At 35.4% G+C, this 24,845-nt stretch overlaps 3 protein-coding genes across 3 annotated transcripts; all 3 read right to left on the reverse strand.

Moving 5' to 3' along the window:
- Nucleotides 1-1,671: 1,671 nt before the first annotated feature.
- Nucleotides 1,672-8,287, reverse strand: LOC116138862 (phosphoinositide phosphatase SAC2-like). Its single transcript, XM_031424526.1, has 16 exons — nt 7,926-8,287; nt 7,637-7,841; nt 7,378-7,543; nt 6,426-6,648; nt 5,936-6,012; nt 5,527-5,714; nt 5,347-5,444; nt 5,083-5,216; nt 4,865-4,987; nt 4,176-4,533; nt 3,820-3,941; nt 3,560-3,673; nt 3,115-3,291; nt 2,640-2,816; nt 2,420-2,453; nt 1,672-2,313 (listed from the first exon to the last, which is right to left on the reverse strand). The coding sequence occupies exons 1-16, from the start codon at nt 8,022-8,024 to the stop codon at nt 2,212-2,214; spliced, it is 2,397 nt and encodes a 798-aa protein (XP_031280386.1). The 5' UTR covers nt 8,025-8,287; the 3' UTR covers nt 1,672-2,211.
- Nucleotides 8,288-16,415: 8,128 nt separating this feature from the next.
- LOC116138776 (DNA damage-binding protein CMR1-like) lies at nt 16,416-17,633 on the reverse strand. Its single transcript, XM_031424448.1, has 3 exons — nt 17,558-17,633; nt 17,362-17,460; nt 16,416-16,947 (listed from the first exon to the last, which is right to left on the reverse strand). Exons 1-3 carry the CDS (start codon nt 17,602-17,604, stop codon nt 16,713-16,715), a joined length of 381 nt encoding a protein of 126 aa, XP_031280308.1. The 5' UTR covers nt 17,605-17,633; the 3' UTR covers nt 16,416-16,712.
- A 3,053-nt stretch (nt 17,634-20,686) lies between these two features.
- Nucleotides 20,687-24,563, reverse strand: LOC116138858 (ATPase 8, plasma membrane-type-like). The gene is made up of 12 exons (XM_031424517.1): nt 24,516-24,563; nt 24,077-24,433; nt 23,664-23,978; nt 23,233-23,559; nt 23,028-23,147; nt 22,715-22,942; nt 22,305-22,614; nt 21,720-22,234; nt 21,397-21,570; nt 21,122-21,304; nt 20,808-20,997; nt 20,687-20,721 (listed from the first exon to the last, which is right to left on the reverse strand). The coding sequence occupies exons 1-12, from the start codon at nt 24,561-24,563 to the stop codon at nt 20,687-20,689; spliced, it is 2,802 nt and encodes a 933-aa protein (XP_031280377.1).
- Between the last annotated feature and the right edge of the window lie 282 nt (nt 24,564-24,845).

The raw sequence follows: 24,845 nt of genomic DNA on the forward strand, positions 1-24,845 counted from the left end.
AGGCTAACGGGATTGTGGTGAGGGGGGTTTTGGCCAGGAGGAAGAGGGTAGTATTTTCAGGGTGATGGGGAGGGTTGTTGATGCCGGTGTCTATGAGATCTGGTCTACAACGCCGACATCGGCATTGGTGAGATTTGGCTGAAATCGAACCGATATCGGCCATATCTTGGGTAGATTTTCGGGGGAATTGGCTCAATGGGCGATTGGGGTTCAATTTGGGGTGTCGCAGTCCCTAACCAACTGCAGGCTAATTTGTATTTGGGGTGTGTTTGCTAAATTTTAAACCTATAGGTATTTAACGTAATTGTTAGGGGTTTATTTGCTAAATTTTAAAATTTTGTCAACCAGTTTGACTAGTGATCAAATCGGTTAAACCGGTTAACCCGGTACCCGACAATTTTACCGAGTTTCCTCCTAGGTTGGGTTTTAAAACATTGGTAATTTCTCAACCTTTTTTTGGTTGCCCTCTTCGTTGGAAATTATCCCCCACCTCGCCTATTGTGCCCTCATTAAAATCCCCAAGTTTCCCAACCTCGATTACTTCCCTAACATTGTCGATTGATTGAAGCCTCATTCTCTAGGGTTTTTCATAATTTCCCAACCTTTTTCTAGTTGCCCTTGGCAAAAGATCAGAATGGTTCGACTTATTGGGACTTTTGTAGTAGAGAGGCTGATGAGTCTTTTGGCGGTGGTAGATTGGATTTTGATGGTCGAAGTTGGCCAAAATTGGGTTTGGAAGTGGTGATATAGGAAAGAAAAAAAATAAAATAAAATAAGGTGCAAAAATAGGTGAAAAAAGGGAGATATGGAGGGAAAATGAGGTGTGAGTTTTGTAGAGGAGGTCGTGAAAAGTTTGTAGGTGGTCTCGAAAGTGATTTTGGATGTTAGAATCAGCTAGAAAAAGGCAAAAACTATTGGTTGCAACTTTGCTAATGTGCGCCTCCCCTTGCTAACATGTGCCTCTCTCTGTTCAAGTCAGATTCCGACGGCCAAAATCGCTCCTGTTACCACCCACAGACTCGTTGGACCTTCCGCTACAAAACCTCTAAGTTTCCCAACCCCAATTGCTTTCCTAACACCGTCGATTTTTTATGCCAGAATTTAGTTGATACGAGTTGCGGTCTCCAACGATTGGGGGTTAATCTTTGGTGAGGGTATTTTTATCTTCATAATATGTTTAATAGAAATTGTTAAAGGAATATGATTTTTGAGTGATAAATGATATTTTAAAAGTCTGAGGTTGGTAAAGTGTCATTAAGCCAATTTTTTGGGTGGGAAAAAGTCAACTCAACTTATAATATGAAATATCAAAGGAGTTTATTGATGTAAATGATAGTGTAATCAATATTATGTGATATGAAGCTCTTTTTAGCAAAGAACCAAAATCAATGTTAACATTAATTTGTAGTTGAAATATGAAATCTTCGAATTTTGATCATGCATTGATGTACAATGTATCAATATTACATTAAATATGAATTTTAGTAAACAACATTCATATGGATTTTAGTACTGCAAGGCAACTCTCTGGCATAAAAAAATGAACCAGGTTCTGTTCAATGCTCTATTATCGCCTTGAATTTGAAGTTTTTTCTTTTTTCAATTTATTTATAATAAAGGTGTCCGAACCAGTTTTCGGGCACATTACAACCCCCACTTAAATCTGAATTTAAAGTTTCATACTAGTAACAACTCATTTAGGGCAATCTCTACAGTAAACGATAGTTCTTTGAAGTTTGAATCATAATTCTTTCCGCCTGTGTGAGTTATGATCACTTTTTACCTGTTTGATAACGCTACCGGACTAAATTCCACCCCGTTTTGTGGAATGAAGATTACTGTGGAGTAATTCATTTATTGAATCTTGCTATGTATCCATTAATGATGAGAAAAATATAAACATGGAGATTATAAAGGAAACTATGAACTAAAAAACTGTCAATTGGAACTAATCCAACTGCAGAATATGACTCTAAAACTATTTACAAAAGGTTGAAAACTATGGCTATTTACCCTTGTGCTGTCCTTGCCCTGCCAAATTAGACGATGCTACAAGTCACTCGTGAACGCGATAATTAAAGCCAAAATTGTGATTTTCCGGTTGATCTCTTCCATTTATTTTTCTGTATGGAATCCACATCCTTCGGATGAGGTTCAATCAGCAACGAAGGTTGAAGGAACTATTAACATGTAAACTCCGCATAATCAACTTCAATAAAACATCTCCCCATTTGTAACCCACTTCACAAAGCTCTCATCAAATTTGTTCAAATCAGCATTTCCGGGGCCTTCAGTGCCAATTTGATCAGTTCCCTGGAGGAAAATGTGGAATAAATTAAATGTGCAATTCTCTCGGAAGAGCAAAATGTGAAATAATAAGCAAGTAGCAACATAGAGTCTAGTAAATTTAAACACTGACCTTAAGGTTGGTGCTAGACTGACTTGCAACTGACCTGTATACAAATAAATCAATCAAAAATTGAAAGTCAATTTCTGTGCACCATGTCATGTCGTTTTAAGTCAGATAAAACCAGAAAAATTGATCATGAACCAGATTCAGCTTCTATGAAAAGAAATGTTCGACAATGATAAGAGATAAATAAAGTGTACCATTCTTGATAGGCTAATGAAATCTATACCTTTCATATATATCTTCTTCACATGAATTCCCCGATGAAGAACGCCAATCAAAATCAAGAAAACTTGTAAAGTCATATTTATCTTCATTATCCGTATCAAAGAAGTTATCGACCTCAAAACATTGGTCTTCTTCTATATCTCTAAAAAGCTTCCGGCAAGACATTAATGGTGTATACCTAAACGGACAGCCGGTATCTAGTCAGCAGAAAAAAAGACAAAGAAAGAAGATTGTATGTGCAAAGCATAAAAAGTAAATATTTTATTTCTAAACTTTGAATGTCTTTTACCTACATTTAAAAAAAGCGCAAAAGTTTTTGAACCATGATCTTTTTAAAAAAGGATGAACCCCTTTCATCAACTTGTATGAATTTTTAAGTCTGAGAAACTTGTTTTCAAATGCTTGACAATGAGCCTAATATACTAAAATTATCAACAATCAAAGTAGCAATTATGGGGGTGGTGATTTAAGCAAACCTGGAAAAAGACATATCAGCTCCACAAGTTGAGATCTCCGGAGTGGACTCTGAAAGACATTTGTCACGTCCTTGCTTATCAGGCAAAAGTCCATTGTGTCCAGCCTTTATAACTGACAAAGATGATTCATTTTCACAAAGAATATTGCCATCTGAAAGTGATCTTTTAAAAAATAACCTACAGTTTTTAGCAGGAATAAAGTTAGTAGATGCCTCATGAAACTGTGATCACTGAATATGTGTATAAGAAGATTATGCAAGAAGTTAACAAAATGTCAGGAAGCATGGAAAGAGATATTTTAGCTTCATGATATTCTGAAAACTGGAATGAGGTCCAACCATCAGATCAAGCATATTGTCTGCCCTCATGTCATTAGTTTCCTTTGATAAATTGAGGACAAATATTGTAAAATTGGAAGAAATACATTGAGGAACAGAGTGGCTACCTAGAATACTCATCAGCAAAATTAGATTCAGGAAAACCGATATTGTAATGCTGATCTGAATCCAATTCCCACAAAGCCGGTTTACCCGGTTGTGGTTGAAAGTGACCCAAAAACCTGCTCAAATATCAGTAACATGGTAGATTAGTAGGGTGCATCCATGATGCCTATAAAGCTGGTATCCACAAAAATAATTTTAAGACAACTAAATTTCAAATACAGAACTATAGCTAATAGAAAAGTACAGATTAAATATAACGTACACATTAATGGCACTTTGCTTTTCAGCATCAATATAAGCATTACTATAGTAACGTTGCAGAGTTCTAAAAAATTCCTGAGACTGTGTTGCTGCTTTCCATTGACCTCTCCTTTCAGAAAATATCTGTTTAGCATCATCAAGGAAAAATGAGAAAAAAAATGAACTGACTAAAACCAGGTGATGATATATAAAAGCGCCATGCAGACTAGTATACAAAATTTTCAAAATATTTGGCAGTACTCAGCTTTGCAGCTCAAATTATACTTGCTAGCATATTGAGTAGAAACACATTTCACAAATATTTAATTTCTTTAAGAACTTCAATATTAAGGAAAAACCAAAGTCAATAAGCAATACCTTGTTGTGTGCCGCAGAACCACCATATTGTAACGCAAGCGTGTCACCCATTGTCTCATAAATATCCATTAAATCAACAGCCAATGGGTCATCTAAACCAATATATGCGGAGTTGATAAGTCCTAAAATTTGTAGCTGACATCCAAGAGCCACCAACCCATAGGCATACTGGGCAACATTTGTGCGGTCTAAACAATCAATGCAATTGGTTCTAAGGACCCCATTTTGCAATTTCAGGACCTCAACACACGGATTTACACAAGCTTCATGGCTTCCATTACTAGATTCTATGTCCGTACTCTCACCACATTCATTTTCATGAGAAAGATTTTGGGGAGGGTAGTTGTCTTCAGTTTTTCTGCATTTGCATTTGTGATGCAACCTCAGTAAACAGATAGAAAGAATGTTCCAAGGAAAATGCAAAAATGTTTTTTTTTTTTAAGTTTACAATGCAAATCCAGAATGAATTATTTTGATTACAAATTGAGCACTGTACAAGAGAGAAACATAAAAGCAAACCCACAAGGATGAGGTCGCATAAAATTTATTTCAGGATGAAATTACACCACGATTGGGTGAAGAATTTCATAACTTAATTCAATGAAATCAAGAAGTGTAAGAAAATGTTAAGATCATAAATTTTGTCCCCAAAAAAACACATAAAATTAGTAGCAACAACTTTAACTTACTCAAAGCAGGATAAATTCAACAATCCAGGCCTTTTTTCAGGTGTAACTCGACAATAAAAGACACCGGTTGCCCCTAATGCAATTAAGCCCAATCTGCTGAGAAGTGTCAATGCATGTGTTGCCCTGCTTGAAAATAAACAAGATGTATTCATGTCAACAACCATTCAAATTCTTGAAAAGGGAAAACTTAATGTGTAACCAAGGGGAAGACATATTACTTTCTAGAGTACTTCTGAAGATCCAAGTTGAATAATCTTATCCGATTTTCTTTAGTTAAATTTTTATTAACAAATCGAACAGCGTTTTCAAACTCTGCACGAAGAATGGTTTCTCGAGGCTTTTTCTCACGTGTCTACCAACCACACAAGATGGGAGCCAAAAAGAGAACAGTTAATAAAGAATCTGAGAGATTGGCATAAATAGAAGACTATGCAGATATGAAAACGCCACATTCAGTCACTTAACAAATGGGGAAAACTTACCCTTATCAAATTAAGAAGAATTATAGGATTTCCATATCTCTTTACAAGATTTTCAAAATGAAGTCTTGTGGCCTCGTAATTTTGATCCTTCTTTGATACTGTAAACAAAAAGAAAAATGATCAAATTCTTTATAAAATTTACGGTTGAGTGTAATTTAGTTTAGTGTGGTTAAATCATACATATAATGTCAGGTTTAATATTCAATCGCGAAGTCTCTTGAGACCAGAAAAGTGGGATTGACCCTCGAATCTGCACTATAGAACTTAGTTGGAATGGGCTTCCATCAGGAACATCCTCAAACACAATTTGTTCTGTCTCAACATCATTAGCCACTCTACCCTTTTCATTGACACCGCGTTTCAAATATCTATATGATGAAAAGAGAAACAAAGTGAGAAACATATTGAGTCAAAGTCAGCCAGTAATGGGAATATTAAAATATCACATAGCAGAAGAATATAAATATTAGAAAAAAAAATGTAATTCAGAAAACTGGGATCTATAAGCTTTCGAAGCCAAAAGAATTAAGCATCTCACAATAGTATTTGTGCTTTAATACATTACTCGTTAAGAAACAAAATCTCATACCTAGTACCAGCATAATGCCGCGAGCGTCTAGCAATGAGAGTCAATTTGAAGTCCTTGCCGGATACTGTATATTTTTCCTGATAACAAACATAACAGTGTAAATATCCATATTCAACATTTAAAATCTCCCAGGCAGCATAACTCACTAAAATCATCCTGCAAGTGCTTGCCTCATACAAATGCTTGAGGATGGAATTTCACTGATTATAGACATAAGGCAAACTAAACAACGAAAAACTTGATAGCTTCCGGCTGTAGAAGCCACAAATAACAGTATGCATAAACTTATTAAAGAAAGAAACATCTGCTATACGAGTAAAAGAAGTGAAGATCTACGAAGAAGCAACACAAATATGGAAGTATGAACAAGCAAGATTGGCATACAACTGAACTCATAATCAAAACAAAATAGAAGGTTTATAAACAAAATTATATATGATATTAGCAAAGCAACACCTCTATTACTTCTGATATTGATAGCATAATGTACCTGCTTAAAGAAGCCATAGACTAATGCAACAGTCCAAAGAGCATTTTTGAGAGTGTTCCGGATTCCACGAGTCAGGAATTCATTCCAAACGAACATTGTTTCATAAAGCAACTGTCCTGTCCCATTATTACATAAGTTCTTTTGAAGACTATGCATGACATTGTATGAGTAGCTGAAAAAGAAGTCCTTTGTAAGATCCACGGTGCTCAGGAGCTTCTTGTATCTACATCAACAGCAAGAGAAAAATGGTTTACTTCAGAAAGAAAAGCAAGACAAAGTAAAAAAATAAAATACATTGATAAAAAAAAAAAAAAAAAGGAATGACAGCAGAAAAGCTTAAACTTAAAACAAAAATGAAAGAAGCAAATCCCCCAGAAACTCCGATGATACCTTGTCTCACTCAATATGTTATATTAACATCACATGTGGTGTGCTCCTGTACATATCCAGGAAATTAAAGTACAAGTATCCTCTACAAATGATATAAACTAAAACAGCAATGCAATAACATTGAAAATAAAGTAGTCTAAATAGCAAAAACTGATGCCAGTCAATAAAAGGAGGTACTAGTGTACCAACAAAAATAATAACAAGAATCACGGATTACCTCCGCAATGTGGAACTCATCTACATCTAAAAGAAGGATGGAATAACAATGAATATACAGAAATCAAAATTGTTAAAGCCTGACAGCAATTCAATAGTTAAAGCTCACACGAGCTATACTAGTATACGAACAAATATAAAACAAAGATTATGTATTACCTCCACAATGTGGAACTCATCTACGACCAAAATGTCCAAGAGAATTTTATTGACAACAAGAACAACAAAAATAAAGACAATCAAACACTTAAACATCTTATAACAATCTAAATACAAATTCACAAGTCTCCTCAAAAGTACCAAGTTATACATATTACAACAATTACTGGCAAAATTGACAAAAGACCTTTTCTCATTCTTAGAATAAGCCAAATTTGATAGCACAGATGAATGTTGAACTGCGATCATGTCGGTTTTCGCCACGGCATATATTGTATGCCCACATATTGATCCAATCTTCCTCCTCTCCGTTATCACCACCATATAATAAGGCTCCAAAAACTTTATAAATCCTAAAAATTCATACAAGAAACACCCCATTATAATGAATCAAATCATAAACAACCTTATGCCATATGAAAAAACTTACATAGATATATACATACCAACTATTCCATAACATATTGTAACCAATTTAAGGCCACCCGTTGACCGGTTCCCTTCATGAATTGTTTTAATCAATTCTTGAACTTCAAAATCTGAATAAGTTGAAGTATCTTCAAGAATGCTAAGCTCTGATAGGTCTAATCTGTTAATCTTCAAAACCCTCCATAGTTTTCTGTTTTTGTATCTTCCAATCATGTAAAAATTCTGTTTCCCAAAAACAAATCAAAATCTTTACCATGAACGCTTCAGAAAACATGAAAAAACAGAAGTAAAAAACTCAAACTTTACCGAGAGAGTCTCGTAAAGTTTGAACTTTTGCAAGTAACAAGAATTGGGGTCAGGAGCTTCTTCATCAATATAACATCTCTCTGCTGTTGTTGCCTCCATTTGAAATTCGGATCCCAAGCTTAGCTTGGGGTGTCTCTCCTCTGCTTTTAAATCCAAAAAAAGAAAACAAAAACTAAAGAATAAAATAAAAACTAAAACATTAAGTTACAATGTAAAAGAAGAACAGGTTAGACTACGTTGTACGAGAGAAAGAGGTTGACAAAACGGTGCGTTTTGGGTAGATCAGAGAGGGAGAATAAGATGGAGAAGAAGAAGGAGAAAGAGACTCAGAGACAGAACCAGTTGAGTTGGTTTTTTGGTTGGAGTAGTTTGTGTTTTTATTTATATTTTATTTATTTTATTTTTATAAAATTAATTAATTTTGTGGTTAATGGATGTTAATTAGTTAATTCATTCAGATTACCGAAATTATAGCAGCCGTCTTCTAATTATTATTTATTAATATTAATTTGTTTTCTTTTTAACCTTTTTAGTGACTCGGACGAGTTCATAAATCTAGTTCTAATTAAATCATTATATAGAAAATTAAATAAATTAGATTGTGATTTTGGGTAATAAATATTTAAAATTGATTTTATTTAAATAATTTCTCCTAATTTCAAGGACATTCTTTCAATAATAATATTTATAATTAAGATCTTTTCCAAAAATTTACATGAAATANTGAAGCGAACGGGAAACACCGGGGTGGTGTTTGCCGTAGGCACTCCGACGCTCAAGTCAGCAAGGCTTAGAGAGGCTAATATAGTGAGGGTTAGGGAGTACAGGTTACCAGAAGTCTAGTCGGGGACTGTGACTATGGCGGTGATGTGGAGCTCTCAAGTCGGAGCTTTCAGTGTGAAGGTGTAATGTCATCTCCCCTTTGTGAGAGGGCTGGCTTCTGCTTATATAGTGGTCGTCTGGTCTCCCAATCCTGGTAGAAGTAGGAGTCCTAGTATGACTCTGATGCAAACCCTAGAAGAATTAGGGCCATGGTAAGCTGTCTTACCAGTATCCAGATAGGAAGGTGATTTTGATTAGGAGAGTAACTCCGAGTAGGAAAGTGATTAGGAATAGGAATGTGACCTTGAATGGGAGATTGATCAGGAGTAGGAAAGGATTCTGAGGGGGTTGTGGGCTTTAGATTCGCCCATGGACCTAGGAAATGGACCGAGATTAGGAGGCTCATGCCCACGTGGTTTGGGCTGGCTATATCTTGTACCGAATGGGCCTAATCTGGTTGGGTCATATCGGGATTGGGCTTGGCTTCTTCTTCAGTGTCGAGCCCGTTTTCCTATTCGGGCCAAGGACGATTTTTGGCCCTAACAGACAAAAGGTGTTCAAATCATAGTAGGGATTATCCAAGGGCTTATGTATCTCTAATAATATTCGAGATTGACTATTATTCATCGAGACCTAAAACTTAGTAATATATTATTGGATGAAAATATGAAGCCTAAAATATCATATCTTGGTATAGCCAAAACTTTTGTGGAAAATGATCATCAAACAAAACGAATTGTTGGAACATAGTAAGTACACAACAATCTTCTTTTATTCTATATTGCTTTGTAAGCTTGCACTTGTTAAGACACATGCTTAACACACTATCTCCGATAATTCAATATAGTGGTTATATCCCTCCTGAATATATTATGACGTTGGGACGTCGCGAGAACCCCAATTTTGGCGAGGTTGAAAACCCCACTATGAATGCCAATTATGGTGAGATTAGAATAAACCCTACTATGACAAGAATAGCCAAAAAGCTCACCTTGGTTGGCTAAGCCAAGGATAACTAAAAGAAACCTCAAAGAGGAAGAGATAAGCAAGTGCTTAACTCAAATATTTTGATAATGATAATGGATGATTACAAGGAAAAAAGCAAGACTTTATTTATAGCCTTCCAAGTGAAAAAGGTAAGCATCTCTTTTAAAATATCTTTCCCATGTCTTTTTTTTGTCTTATGCTCCGGCGTTATGTTAAAAGAAGCATATATTCAACTAAACTTGATGTCTATAGTTTTGGGGTTCTACTTTTACAAATCATAAGTGGAAAAAAGGTTTCATGTTTATATGCCCGCACGAAGACTTGAGCCTTCTAAAGCATGTAAGTTTCCCCAAGAACAGACCATTAATATTACTAATTAGTATTGGAAATATTTAATTCGATATATATATTTTCATATACAATTTCAGCTATATGAGTTGTGAAAAGATGACAAAGGCATGGAGTTTATAGATCCATCATTAGATGATACACAATCCTCNAACTCATATGTTAAGGTAATATATACAATATCTTTATATGAATTTGACTATATATTATTGAAGATATTTTATTGACTATACATACAATAAAAATAATGGAATAATAAGAGACTTGTAGTATTGAATAATGGTATCTTGTAACAAATGAAACTTAGAAAATATTAGTCTTAATTTATAAGTTAGACTTGTAACATTTTTCAAAATTTAATAGTTTCATGATACAACTTCAATGTGAGATTTACTAATTTCATATTAACAAACTTGAATCTTACAAGTTATACCATTAAATATTATGAGTATATTGTTACTATAATACATTAATAGTAGAAAAAATACCATATTATTAATATTATGACTCCAACATTTTTTTTTTTTTTTTTGAAACCAAAGTGTCCGGGCCAACTTACATGCACCTATCTTCCGAAGAGACTAGCTCAGCAACCCACAGTCACAACCCTCCACTTAAGCAGTCGGTTGTTAATCGACTGGTCGTAGGTTCGAACGCTATTTGAGGAGATTTGATTCATTCCGAATTAATGAATTCAGAATGTCAAAATGAAAGAGTTCATTTTGACCGTTAAAAGTAGGTAATTCGTTCCTTGTGTCTTTGTTTCTATTGCATTCTATCTCATCATATCGCATTCTCTTCTGTGATATTTTAGAATCATAGTCAATACCTTGGTGCAGGTTCAGGATAATCATTTGTTCCATAGTCCTAGGGCTATTTACAATTAGCCAATTAAGAATTCTCAAATATACTAGTATTAGTAAGTGCATCAAAGATACAATCATCAATTCTCCCGAGAGGCCACAACTACCGTGAGCAAACATATTAATGACGAGGAACACATTTTTGCTATGCTACAAATACTTGCTTTGTTATTCTGCCCAAGCTCGGCAGAGGAAGCAACCCACTGTCATGGCCCTTACCTAAATTGTGAATACTCATATGGGGAATTAAACCTGAGATCGTACGTCTATCCACATTATTTCTAATTTGCTCTAACCATTTAAGCTATCTACAGATGAGTTTATGACTCCAACATATTATACACGATTTTCTAGTCCTTTTTAAGGGTTAGGAATGGCAAAATGTGAGTGCAAATTAGTCCGGATGCAAAAAGGGTCTCCATCCTTACATTTGCTTCTNCTGAGGCTGCACGTAGGCAATAATAATTCAATAGTTATTGTCATCTTGCCGATCATTTCCGTTATTATTCTAATAATGTCTGTCTATAAGCAGCAAATATACCATATAAAATGTACAAATTTTTTGTTACATTCCACACTGCCGACAAATGATTTTGAGATTTAAGTTTATAAGATTTGAATATGATGAAACCACAGTCAAACACACAAAATAAAAGAAAACAGAAAAGTAAATAGGCTTTTACAAGCTTGCCAATGTAGCTGAGTGGGGGCTTTCAAGAATTAACCCAACTTATTCACAGCATAAGAAATATCTAGTCTAGACAGTGTCAAATACTGTAGAGCACCAACTGTAATCCCGTAAAGGGCTGAATTTTCAAATGGTTCACTATCTTCAAGGGTAAGTTTGGTCCCAATTTCCATTGGAGTGGAGCAAGGCTTGCTGCCAAGCATGTTAGTTTTAATCAGCAAGTCTTTGGCATATTTTTCCTATGTCATATGAAGACTTGACTTTCTTCTTGTCACCTCAAAACCTAGAAAGTATTTGAGTGAACCTAATGCCTTCAAAGCAAATTGAGTATTTAGATCAGTGACAGTTTGCTGAACTAGGCTGAAATCATTGCCAGTGAGTAATATGTCATCAACATATACCAATACATACATTACCTTCTCATCTTTTTTGTAAACAAACAGACTCAGATCTGCCAAGGAATGAAGCTTTCTTTAATTTATCGAACCAGGACCTTGGTGCCTGTTTCAGACCATACAGAGCCTTGGTAAGCCGACATACATGATGAGGATGATGAGGACTCACAAAACCCTTAGGCTGAACCATATAAACTTTTTCTGTAAGATCACCATTCAAAAAAGCATTATTAATGTCAACTTGTTGTATATCCCAACCATAACTCACAGCCAAACTCAGTATAACTCTAACAGTGGGAGACTTCACCACAAGACTAAAAGTTTCAAGATAATCAATACCAGGGGTCTGCTGGAATCCTTTAGCCATCATTCTAGCCTTAAACCGCTGAATAGAGCCATCATGATTAGTTTTTATTTTAAAAACCCACTTACACCCAACTGGTTGTATCTCGGATGAGGCAGGAACAAGTTCCCAGGTTTTATTAGACAACAAAGCATCATATTCAAACTGTATAGCAGCCTTCCAAGTAGGATGTGTAAGTGCTTCAGTTACAGATACTGGTTCCATAGTATCAAGTGCAGAAGTGGAAAGAAGGACAATGTTATGGGCCTTGGCTTTGGCTCTAGTAACCATAGGATGAGTACTAGTGGCAGGATTTAATACTATTACATACTCGGTTTAATATGGTTTAGTAATTGTTTATAATTCCTAAACATAGGGGCTATGTTCCTCCTAAGTTCTTGAGAAGGGGTATATACTCTACAAAGTCTGATGTTTATAGTTTTGGTGTCTTACTTCTTGAAATCATGAGCGCAAAAAGAGTTAATGGGTGCTTAAACTTCCTAGATAATTAGATTATGTAAGTTTCTCTTGTAACCTTTAGTATTTGGTATCTGTAGTCATCTCTAATGTGAATGTGTTGAAGTTTTTAAATTATGGATTAAAGGCTAGTTGCTAGTCGTTGGCCTCTTAATAAGAAATAGTCCAAAGTTAGTGACTAATCACTAACAAGATAAGTTATCAAAAGTACTTATATTTTATCATCTTCAGGCATATGAGCTGTGGAAAGATGGTAAAGGCATAGAGTTTATGGATCTATCACTAGATGATGTAACTTCCTCTTGTAAACTCATAAGATGTTTGCAAATAACTTTGTTAGGTGTCTAAGAAAACCCAAATGATAGACCGTCCATGCTTGAGGTTTTCACAATGCTAAAAAATGAGTTGAAAGATATCGAGATTCAAAGTTGGAAACAAAAAGATGGAAATGAACAAAATGAAGATAAACAAAAGGCAGAAATTTGTGGACAGAGCAGCTCAATTAATGATGTGACAATGTCAGCTACTGTAGCTAGATGAGTTACTATAGACTTTATGAGATGCATTTATCTATATGTCACCTTTTTCGGATTTATCTTTAATTTTCTTATATTTTATAAAATATCATTAATATTTTAGGATTTGGTTTTATATTATACTTTTTCTTTGTGTTACTTTCATCATAGTTTAAAGTTTATCCTTACCCTTATTATTATGCAATTGCAGAATCGGGAAAAAAAGTTTGAAGGGGCTAAACATGTTAAACGAATGAGGGAAATCAAAGTATAGAAGTTTATTTAGAAAAAAAAGAAAAAAAAATTGCATTTAATGGGAATAAATGATTGAGTTTAGGAAATAAAGGCCAAAGTTAGAAATAATTAAAAAAATATGAAATAAATATTTTTACATACAAAAACTTTTGTAAACCCAACCCCGGCTAAAAGCTTAAAGGGGCAGTCCGACACTTTTATCATATCCAAATAATAACTCATGTTAAGTTACCACTTGACATAACCTTAAAAGCTTAAGTTAGTCAAGTAGGAATATTAATTAATATTTAAGTCTAATGTTAGAAAATCCTCAATCGTGGACTAACAGTAATTATGATTTAATTTGATAAAACTAGATAAATACATAATCCAATGAGATATCATAATGGGTTTGTATGATCATTCCAGAATTTGTCTAATACACTTTATTTTATATAATTTAGGTTGATGACAAGTGTGGGTTTGAGCCTGTAATAGGCTTTAAAGTTTATTAGACCCTTAATGGGAGAACCCAATAAATTGATATAAATTGGCTAGGTCATCTTTCTAAAATGCAATTATACACTAAACCCTATTTGGAAGTCGAGATTCTGGAGCGAATTCAAGAAATTCAGAAACCATAACAGAATCAGGTTTTTCTAATATTTAATCTTTAAATTTAGTATTCTATAATCAATATGTAGATCTTGTAATTAATTGTTAGAATCGAGTGAAATTCATGTTAGAATTCCTACAAATAACTTATATTAGAGGTTGGTACAATACTTAAAAATGAATAAAAAAATATCGTATGATTCAAAAATAACGAAAATGAAGGAAATGAAACTAGCCATAAAGAAGCTGGAAATTTGTCCAAGGAGCACTTCAATTATTTACGTAACAATTTCAGGAATTGTAGCTAGATGATTTGAAGAGGTTTTTGGCACAATAATGTGCTCCTCGGAGAGTGGCTTTGAAATAAAGTAATAAAACTATGGACAGCTAGGTTGGTTGGAATTAGTCTACTGTTGTATTGTTAGAGGTCCTGTTTGATTATTTATTATTAAGTGCAGGTTTTGTTTTATCCATGTGGTGAATAATTTTGAACAGTGTTTTTGTTGCTTTTGAGTCATTTATGTGAGGAACCATTTTTATATAATTGTAGTTGTTGGTTAAATTTAATAATAAATATTGTTTTCAATTGAAGGTGTCTACGCGAATCATTGGGAACAATTGTGTTAATTATTTTGTTGAATTTCTTAGAATTGTAATTGTTGTTGATCATTCCTTTTTGAATTATGATTTGAAACTGTATGATCAATTGTAAGGCAGAATTATCAACAATTATTTTATTACTATTGACTAATTTATGTGGCGAACAATTTGCTTTTTATTTCAGTTGTTGCTGAACATTTGCTTTTAATTCTCTCTTATCAACAATTATTTTATTACTGTTGACTGATTTATGTGGCAAACAATTCTCTTTTTATTTCGGTTGTTGTTGAACATTTGCATTAACTTAAATCTGCGCCGGGGTTTTAGGTAAAAAGGAAATAGGATCTTTATCTGAATACCGTCTGTTAACCAGTTGTCCGGAAATTCTGTTTCGGATAATTGAAAACCATTATAAGTGCATTTAACATGGATTTCTTTTTTCCAATCCTTTAAATCTTGGGACCACTCGGGCAATTCAAATAATAGTATGAGAACGAGATTTTTAGTTATTACCAATGAAGGTAATATAATATATTTTCTGAGAATCGATTGAGTTAATAATAAAAACCCTCTTATTGCTTGAGAAAATAAAAAGTCATCCCAGGTTTATGCTATTTTCATCGGTACTTTTTCTTTTCTTTTGCATTCTTCTTTTTTATCGATTTTTTTTTTTTTGTGTGTGTTTCGTTTGTATAATCAAACGGTTTTTGGTATTTTTGCTGCTATACGATTTTTTCGTTGTTTTAGATTGTTTTGTTGTTGCGTTGTTATACTCTTATTTAGTTTTTATGATAACTGTTGTGTAGTGCTTTTGCAAGTTCAGGTTACAACAATAAATGGTTGAATCATGGCGAACAAAACAATGCTTTTTGTTGCAGTTGACTGATTTAATTTCCGTATTATTTGGTGTTGAAACACTTGAATAACATGTATATACAATAACATCCAAAAACTGTCGACCGTTGACCACCGCTATCAGATAGTAGTCATCGAAATGACATATGATCGATTGAATCTGGTTGGCTAGGATCTAGTCGTCGTTGTTGACAACCAAACTATGGCCATCATCAATGACCAGATCTCTAACCGTAGATCTGGTTGTTAATGGCTAGGCCGGTTGTGCATCGTTTCGACGATAGCGGCTGACAGTGGCTAGCGATGGTTGTTGGCGGCTTGGAATGGCTTAGGTGGGTGCGAGTGTTTTTGTTAATGTATAAAGTTTTATTGTAAAATATAATTGTTTTTAGTTGATTAGAGTTAAAAAAATGTTAGAATAAGATAATAGAAAACAAATCCCACCCAATTTTCATTTTTCACTTTCAAAAGAAAAAAATCTTATTTGATGTGGATTGATTTTAAAAATAATGATCCTAATAAATAAACAAACACATATTATGTTTTTTAATACAAATAAAATAACGAAAAAATAATTCAAAATAGTGAAACAAACAAAGGTATAGTGTTTCAATAATATTTTTACAGATTCCTTGAAAACATATCTTTTGTTCAGCTAGAGACAGGACATCAATTCCTCTTTTAACTCTGCCGGTGAAGACACAAGAATAATATCAACCCCAAATTGCTCTGCTCTCACAACAAGAAGAGAGACATCAAAAATCAACTCCGTTTTATTGTGAAAATTTAGAGTTGTAAAGTGTAAACAATACCTTGATGATAACATGGGATGCGATTTAATTGCTACATCAAAAATTAACTCGATCTTACTGTAAATTTACAGATTATATGAAAGTTCACTAAAACTAGTAATATACTTTCCCTCATAGAGCAGTTTCAAAACCGTAAGGATAATCCAGTTTGACAACTAAAAGTAAATCCTGCAAGCCATGAGTGTCTTCTCAATTGGGTAACAAAAACATTTGCGTGTCATTTAGCAACAATATTATTGCTCTTCTGCAGATTCCTGGCTTGATGTCCACACATAAACCTGTCCTCCACTTGTGGCTCCTGCCAGCATCCCAACTTCATAAGGGTGTGCATGAAATCTATAAGGAATTGCAGACATATGTGGGCTCTCTAAAGTCTTTATTGTTATTCTTAGAGCTGGAGAAATTACATCGACTCCTCTTCTCATGTTGCCGATGAAGACATATGAATCGTCCCAGCCCCATGCCGCTCTGCTCCAACATAAAGAAGCAAGTTGTGTTAAAAATATACTCAACTTTCATAATATATAAAAAAACATTCACTGCAGAAGCAGAAAATATTGGTTACAACCCCAACTTTGTCCCCATAGCATCATCATACTGTTCATTTCATGAGAAATAAGCAAGAAATGCCTGAATTTAGGCCTGTTAGACATGGCTTTCCAATTTCAAGGGATTAGACTATTTATCGGGGTCTTGGCATTGATGCCATTTTATTGCAAAAATTGCATTTGACACAGGAAACCACATATTAAGATGGGAAAATTAAGAAAATAAGGATCAGAAAAATGTTTTCCACCAAAAAGCTGTTGGATTGGTCATAAAACATAAAGCAGATAATTTGAAATGAAAGACCCATGTTAGCACTTCAGGCAAGAGGAAGACCTGAAAGATGATAACCATCTGCCTGTCTGATTATTATGGTGTATCATGGAAGTGTCCTCAAAGTTGACTCCACTCAATATTCCAACGTTATCATCATAACTACACGAAAAAACTAGAAATTAGTGCTTAATGAAATAGCATTAATCTAAGACAGAGGAATAAAAGCTAAATGTGTGACCTTAACAAAATAACAAACCTTGTTGTTGCGAGGTATTTCCCAGCCGGCGGAGAAGTATGCAGCATGCACAGCCTTTTATGACTTACTACTTCAAAGGGTCGGGTTTATGAGTATGCATACGTCTCAAATCCCAAAGGCAAGCAGTCCCATCTGAGGAACTACTAGCCATGATACTAAGGTTTTGTGAGTTAAAATCAATGGTGTTGATCCTAGCTTCATGAACACGACATCAGTTGTGGGATTTTTTAGTTCTAACATCCCAGATATTTAATCCCCCTTGACTCACTAAAATATAAGGTGTTCACGTTGTTTGGGTTTTGTGAAAGAGATATATGGAGTACTCACTGGAGTGAACCAAATCAAATACCTCCTTTCAACATCCATCAATCGGATGAAACATCATAGCAGGTAAAGATCTGAAATTAAAATCAAAACACTTAGATCAGTAACATCTCATGGAGGACAAGACACATTAAATAATATAAGAATAGCACGGAAGATTACAAAATACTAACTAATTGCCTCACAAAATCACAAAATAAGACTAAAAGCTTATGTTTCGGTACTTGGTTAAAAAACACCTACAGCATTTTAAATTCCGTTGCTTAGTCAAGTGACATGTGAAAGACATAAGAGAATGTATAACAAAATGGAAACTGCAAAGTAATGTATGAGACTTCTAAATGTTTCAGACAACAAGTACCTTAGACAAGCAAGATTGTTGAACTACAATTCCTGATATAGGACCAGTATGAGTGCGGTACAAATAAATCCCATCTTCTCCTTCTTGCATAGGATTTAAATTCCAAAATGCAACGTCCCATACTTATTCCAGCCATAATCATCCTCATGTCATTAGAAGGAAAAAATTCACTATCCGTATCTTCCAGGCATAAGTCGTGCAATATTGTTTGGCTTCAAAGTCAATGATCCAAATCAACATGACTCCCATGATCACTCTTCTCTGTCTTAACCACACCCTTCATTAGATCAGAAGAACAAGCGTCATGCTTTCCACTGAACTCATTTACAAGCCTTAGACCCATCGAAATCTTTAACTAAGGAACCCAAATCACATTTTTCACTCAAGTTCTCATCACATTCTGGTTTAACACAAACAGCCACTCGTTGTTTCTTTTCAATATCCAAAACTCTATCAGCTTTCTCTTCAATTAAACCACCATGGGGTTGCTTAGCAACACTCAAAATGGCATCGATAAGTGATCTATCAGAACCAGACTCACTTCTATCAGCCTAAGCATCTTTGAAACTAATAGGACCACTCACATCAGGAAAAGAGGACTCCTCTAGAAAAAGACTTCGAATTTTTTATATCAGAATGAGCCAAATGATCAGTTAAACCCTTTGAATCCGGCGGCATCCCTCGAGTTCTTAGAGATCGCTGATACAACTGGAGTCTCGGATTTGACCTTCTTCTGTGGACTGACTTTATATGATTTAGTCTCAACTCTGCCACCAACAAATTAACATACGTGCACGAATGAACTTTGTGTTTACACATCAATGCACAACAGAACAATAAAAGACTTATTTTCACAAATACCACTATATTCAAAACCAAACATCAAATATGTTATATTCAAAGCCTATTTGCATCTTTCTATGCTAAAATTCATGTTGTTACAAGTTTAACATTTCAGAATACCGGTTAATTTATTTATCACTGGCTTCATTCACTCCCAAAACCCTAAAAATTTCTCCACAAAAATGATAGATTGGTGCAGAAATAGTTTTTCTTTTCAATCTATTTATTAGTACCTAAAATAAGAAAATGAAGTGGGTTTGTTCTCCGACCCAGCTTTGTACATATCAAACATCAATTCAATAGAAATAAAATTTACATGAAAAATCACAAGCCTTATTCATTATCAATACCCACATGATTTCTCTAGAAAAAAAGATGGCTTTAGGGCAAAAATAGGTTTTTTTTTTTTTTTTCTTTTAATCCAAATGAACCCCAAAAAAATGAGAAAATAAGATGGGTCTTAAATAAAAATTAAAAATCAAACACAACGCATATAGAGAGAAAAAAGACGTATACTTTTGGCGCTTTCCAGCAGCAGGAGAGTGGAGGCCTTGGAGAGTATTTTAAGAGAGCAAAAACCTCGTCGTTTCGTTTAATGTTTTGAAGTCGTTTTCGCTCGTATCATCAGTTGTCCAGACGCCATTTGAACACAAAGTCGAACAGATTCAGAGTGTTTGTGGTTTTGATAACGAAGAGTTTTGTTGTGTGTATCAGTGGCGGTGGCGGTTTTTATATGGTTGGTTCAAGTGGGCGGGAAATGGAACCGCGGGAATATGTTTCAAAGAGCCACGTGGCTTGACAGTACCGTTAATTGATCTCAGTTTTGGTCTTGCAAGAGTTTAGAATAAAATATATTATTTGTTAGTAATAAAAAAAATTGCCCAATTGTGAATTTTATACTATAGTTTTTTCTTAAATTAAAAATAAAATTGTATTTTTACGATATTAATGGATGGATGAGTTTCAAATTTCTTTTTATTTTTAGCATTTTTTGAGTAATTTAGAGCATGAGGAATAGAGAGAAAGTCTTGACTTCATTAATAAATTTAAGGTTTAGTAATTTTTTTTTTTTTTTTTGTAATTGAAATGTTCGAACCAACTTATGTATCTTCTGAAAATTAGTTAAAGTACATGTAAACTGGTTTAAACACTCTAATTAAACAAAAAAAAAAAAATCAAAGAAATAAACAAATGGTAACAAATAATTTAATAATAGAATTAGAGTCCCTTGAGGCCTTTGTCATTCATTACTTTGGATTTATTTTCTCCATTTCAATGTAATTCTAAAAAAAAGCAGCAAACAAATAAATCCATCTCCTAATTTTTCCTATAAAATAATATTAAATAATTTTTTTTAAAAAAATAAAATAAAATACAATCTCCAAACAGAAAAAAAACAAGTACATAAAAAGAAAGAAAGTAGAAAAAGGATTCATCAAACTTCAATCCCTTCTCCCATTTTCCCACTTTGGTCTTCTTTCCTTGTTCCTCCTTTACTTTAATTTCTTGGCTTTCCAATGTTTTTCCTGCTCATCCTTGAGCATACTTTCTCACACTGTGTAATGCTGTGGATGGTTCGATATCCAGACCTTTCAACTTCACTACTGATTCAACGTGCCTTTGAGGGTGTGGAGCTCTCTCAAGTAACATCAAGAATTTATATTATCTGATGTTTAAAAGTTGATTATGCATTGGAGAATGACTATATATATATATATATACCAGGATACCTTGCAACTTCAGCACGCCTCTTGGCCTGCTCAGCAAGCTCATTCAAATCATGGTAGTTGCCCTTCTCTTTACCTTTACCTTCACCGTCACCGGTCGGGAGACCGTGCATGGTGCGTTGCGCCATTGCCCATTGTGCCTCCCTTTCTCCCTTGCCAAAGTCTTTCTTGGTTGTGAAAGCAGTCTAGATTGCACAAAACAATCGAGTTAGTAAAATATATAAACTGTTTTCATAATCAAAAGAAAGTGTTCGATTGATGCGTTTGTTTTATTGAAGAATTTTTCTGACGTTGGTTTAGTGTAAAAACCTTGTTCTGGAGCATGTTATCCCAGGCCCTGCCACTCAATGCATAGCGAATGAGGAACTTGATGGGATCAAGAGGGAAGTATGTGACAATGCTGAACAGCCAGATGACTCCAGCCCATCCCCATCCAACGCCGTCAACTCTTGCAAAGCCCCAGCTTGCATATACAGCGATAAGAGTGGCAAGCTGTGTATAGAACAAGCACCAAAAAGTTAGAAACTAATATTGATTCAAGCATTGTCTTGTGCAAGTGAAATTTTTACATGAAATTTACTGACCAATTGTGCTACAAGGAAGGCAGTAATAAGCATGAAACCAGGGCGCTCCAGGAAGGACCAGCTCCTTGACCTTGTTACAAAGATAAGTGCTTGACTGATGATGCTCACTTGGAGATACAGAGCTGATGCAAGCTGATCTGGTTTGTCAAAGATCGGTCTCACTCCAAAGTTTTTCTGCAATTTTTAAGCTTATATTAGCTTCACTTTATGAATCCGGGTTCCAAACTGGAGACTAGCCGAACCCTACAGTCTCGAACTCACAAAACCTTTGGGAGCAAACTACATGTTTTTGACTTTATATTCTTAGTGAGTTAGTTACTTACAGAGAAGAAGTTGGTGTCATGGACAAGCCAGAAGAAGATTGCAGTCCAAAGAGCCATGTAGGTTCCGAGGACGATACCAGTGGCAAAGATCTCCTTGAGCTTCCATGAGTCGGGCATTGGAGATGGCTTCACTCTATCCTTGGAGATGGTCATGATGGTACCATCATTGAGTACGGCAATAATCAAAACCATGAATGGAGGGAAGTCGAACTTCCAGATGAGAGCGACGAGCAAGAATCCCAACACAACTCGGATGGTAATTGAAACTGCATATATTGTGTAGTTCTTCATCCTTTGGAAAATGGCTCTGCTTGTCAATACAGCACTGATGATCACACTCAATCCGGGCTCAGTTAACACAATGTCTGAGGCACTCCTGGCAGCATCGGTCGCATCCGCGACTGCAATGCCGATGTCTGCCTTCTTCAGAGCTGGGGCATCATTCACACCATCTCCTGTCATACCACAAATGTGTTTCCTCTCCTGTAGCTTCTTGACAATCTCATACTTTTGTTCTGTATAAATTAAAGCACTCAAATGAGATATGAATCTTGTGTTTAGTTGATGAAAATGAAAATTACATACCGGGGAAGACTCCAGCAAATCCATCAGCCTTCTCAATTAGCTCATCAACTGGTATGGAAGAAATTGACTCATCCTGGCTCTGACCAAGGAGAGAGGATGAGGGGTACATATTTGTGCCCATCCCAAGTCGACGACCGGTTTCTTTGCCAATAGCGAGTTGATCACCGGTGATCATCTTAACATTGACACCAAGGTCAAGAGCACGGCGGATAGTCTCTGCACTGTCATGCCTTGGAGGGTCAAAGAGAGGCAAGAGACCGACAAACTCCCATGGACCTCCAGGACTTTCCTTGGTATTCTCTGGGACTGTCTGCAAATGGAGAGAGCATATGGCCCAATTCAATTAGTTAGGAATTCATAAGTACTGTAGAATCATCATGAACAAGTACTGCATATTTAGGAAAATTCACCTGTCTGGCAACTCCCAAGGAACGCAGACCGCGTTCAGCAAAATTGGCAATGATCTCATGAGCCTTTTTCAACGTCTCACCACGGAGCTCACAGAGATCAATGATCTGTTCAGGAGCACCCTTGCTGCTTCTGTACCAGTCCCCATGGTTGTCAATGTAGGTGATTGCAGTGCGCTTGTCCACTGGATTGAAGGGTAAGAAATGCACCTCAGTGATTCCAGCTCTCGCCTACAATACGAAAACAATAATTTACTTCACTGAGTCTGAAGAATCTACACACAACCAATGTTATTGAGATGGATATTGTATATACCTCCTGGGGGTCACTCAACATTCCAACAATTGAAGCATCAATAGCATCCTGATTTTCAGTCCTGGAAGCCCTTGCTGCATACAAAACAAGGCCATCTTTGTCGGTGTCCTTTACAAACACCTGAAATTGTAGATATACACACCATTATTATAAGGAGTCAAATTTTTTTTTTTTTTTATCCATGGCATTGGCTTCAGACACCAACCTCAATAAGGCTTTTATCTACTGTAAGCCTGTTGAGGGTGAGAGTTCCCGTCTTGTCACTGCAGAGAACATCCATTCCAGCCATTTCTTCAATGGCAGTCATCCTCTTTGTGATGGCACCTTGCTGTGACAGCCTATGTGATCCAATAGCCATTGTCACTGACAATACTGTTGGCATGGCAATTGGGATACCTCCAATAAGAAGCACCAATAGATTGTCAATACCATCTCTGTAACTCCTGCGCTGGATTGGATACATCACGATGATCTCAAGCAACATCCCCACTGCAATCGAGCAGATACAGAAGTTACCAATGGCTGTCAACACCTGGACAATCAAATTGAAACAAAACAATGAGTTAACACTCAATTCATATGTGAGAATTTTTATCATCAGTAATGAGAAAAGTCACAAATGAAGGCCAGCTTTACCTTTTGGAAGTGGCCAACATTGTTAGTGTTATCGACAAGGTGAGCAGCTTTGCCAAAGAAGGTATGGACACCAGTAGCAATGACAACAGCCTCAATTTCACCTTGCTTGCAGGTTGAACCGGAGAACACCTCTTCACCAGGGTTCCTTGTAACCGGGAGGGACTCACCAGTGAGGGCAGCCTGATCAATCTTCAGTGGATCTCCCTCCAAAAGACGAGCATCAGCCGGTACAATATCTCCCAACTTGATACTAATTATATCTCCTGGTACCAAAATCTCTGCCTCTTGCTCTCTCCATTTCCCATCCCTCAACACCTGCAATACAAGTTATACAGTTATTCTCAAACGCAGACGTTTGCAATGTCAGGAAATTATTTCTGGCTTCACAAAATGCGAAGTTAAAGCAGAATTACCTTAGTTTTAGGGGCAAGACCAGCCATCAAAGCAGCTGCAGCATTACCAGCATTGTTTTCTTCAATAAAACTAATAGTAGAGTTGATAATCAACAAAGAAACAATACCAATGAAGTCAGGCCAATCCGGCGGCTTGCCACCTCCATTGGCTAAAACAATGGCCATGATAGCAGCAGCTTCCATAACCCATGATAAAGGATTCCACATAAAACCTAAAAACTTGAGAAATTTACTCTCCTTTTTCTCCTCAAGTTTATTCATACCAAATATTTGAAGCCTTTTTTCTCCTTCCTCTTGTGTTAACCCTTTTTCTGTACATTTTAGCTGCGCAAAAACTTCTTCCATAGGAACTTTCTCCTGCACAAACACAAAAAACAGTGATCAAACACAACTCATTGAACAAAAAAATTAAGCAAAAGGGTAATCAAAGTTTACTTACAAGATCAACATTTTCTTTCTTAATTTCTTCTAATGATATATCGGCCATGCTGCAAGTTTATTACAAAAAAGTAGGGAGAAAATAAATAAAAAAATTGCTAATTAATGAAGAAAGAAGAAGCTTTGATCAGATCACAAAACCGCCCTTTATTGCTCTTCTTCTTTCTTCAACTGTCTAATTTATTCAAGTTATTCTAATAAGGCCTCCTCTTCACCCATACTCTATTTTATACAAAAAGAGAGAGAAAGAGGAAGAACGAAATTTGTTTATTTGAAACCAATATTACAGTGAGGCAGCTAACTCTTCCCTTCAATTCTGATTAGTTTTATA

This window comes from Pistacia vera, unplaced genomic scaffold (assembly GCF_008641045.1).
Source record: "Pistacia vera cultivar Batoury unplaced genomic scaffold, PisVer_v2 Contig344, whole genome shotgun sequence".
Classification (NCBI taxonomy): Eukaryota; Viridiplantae; Streptophyta; class Magnoliopsida; order Sapindales; family Anacardiaceae; genus Pistacia; species Pistacia vera.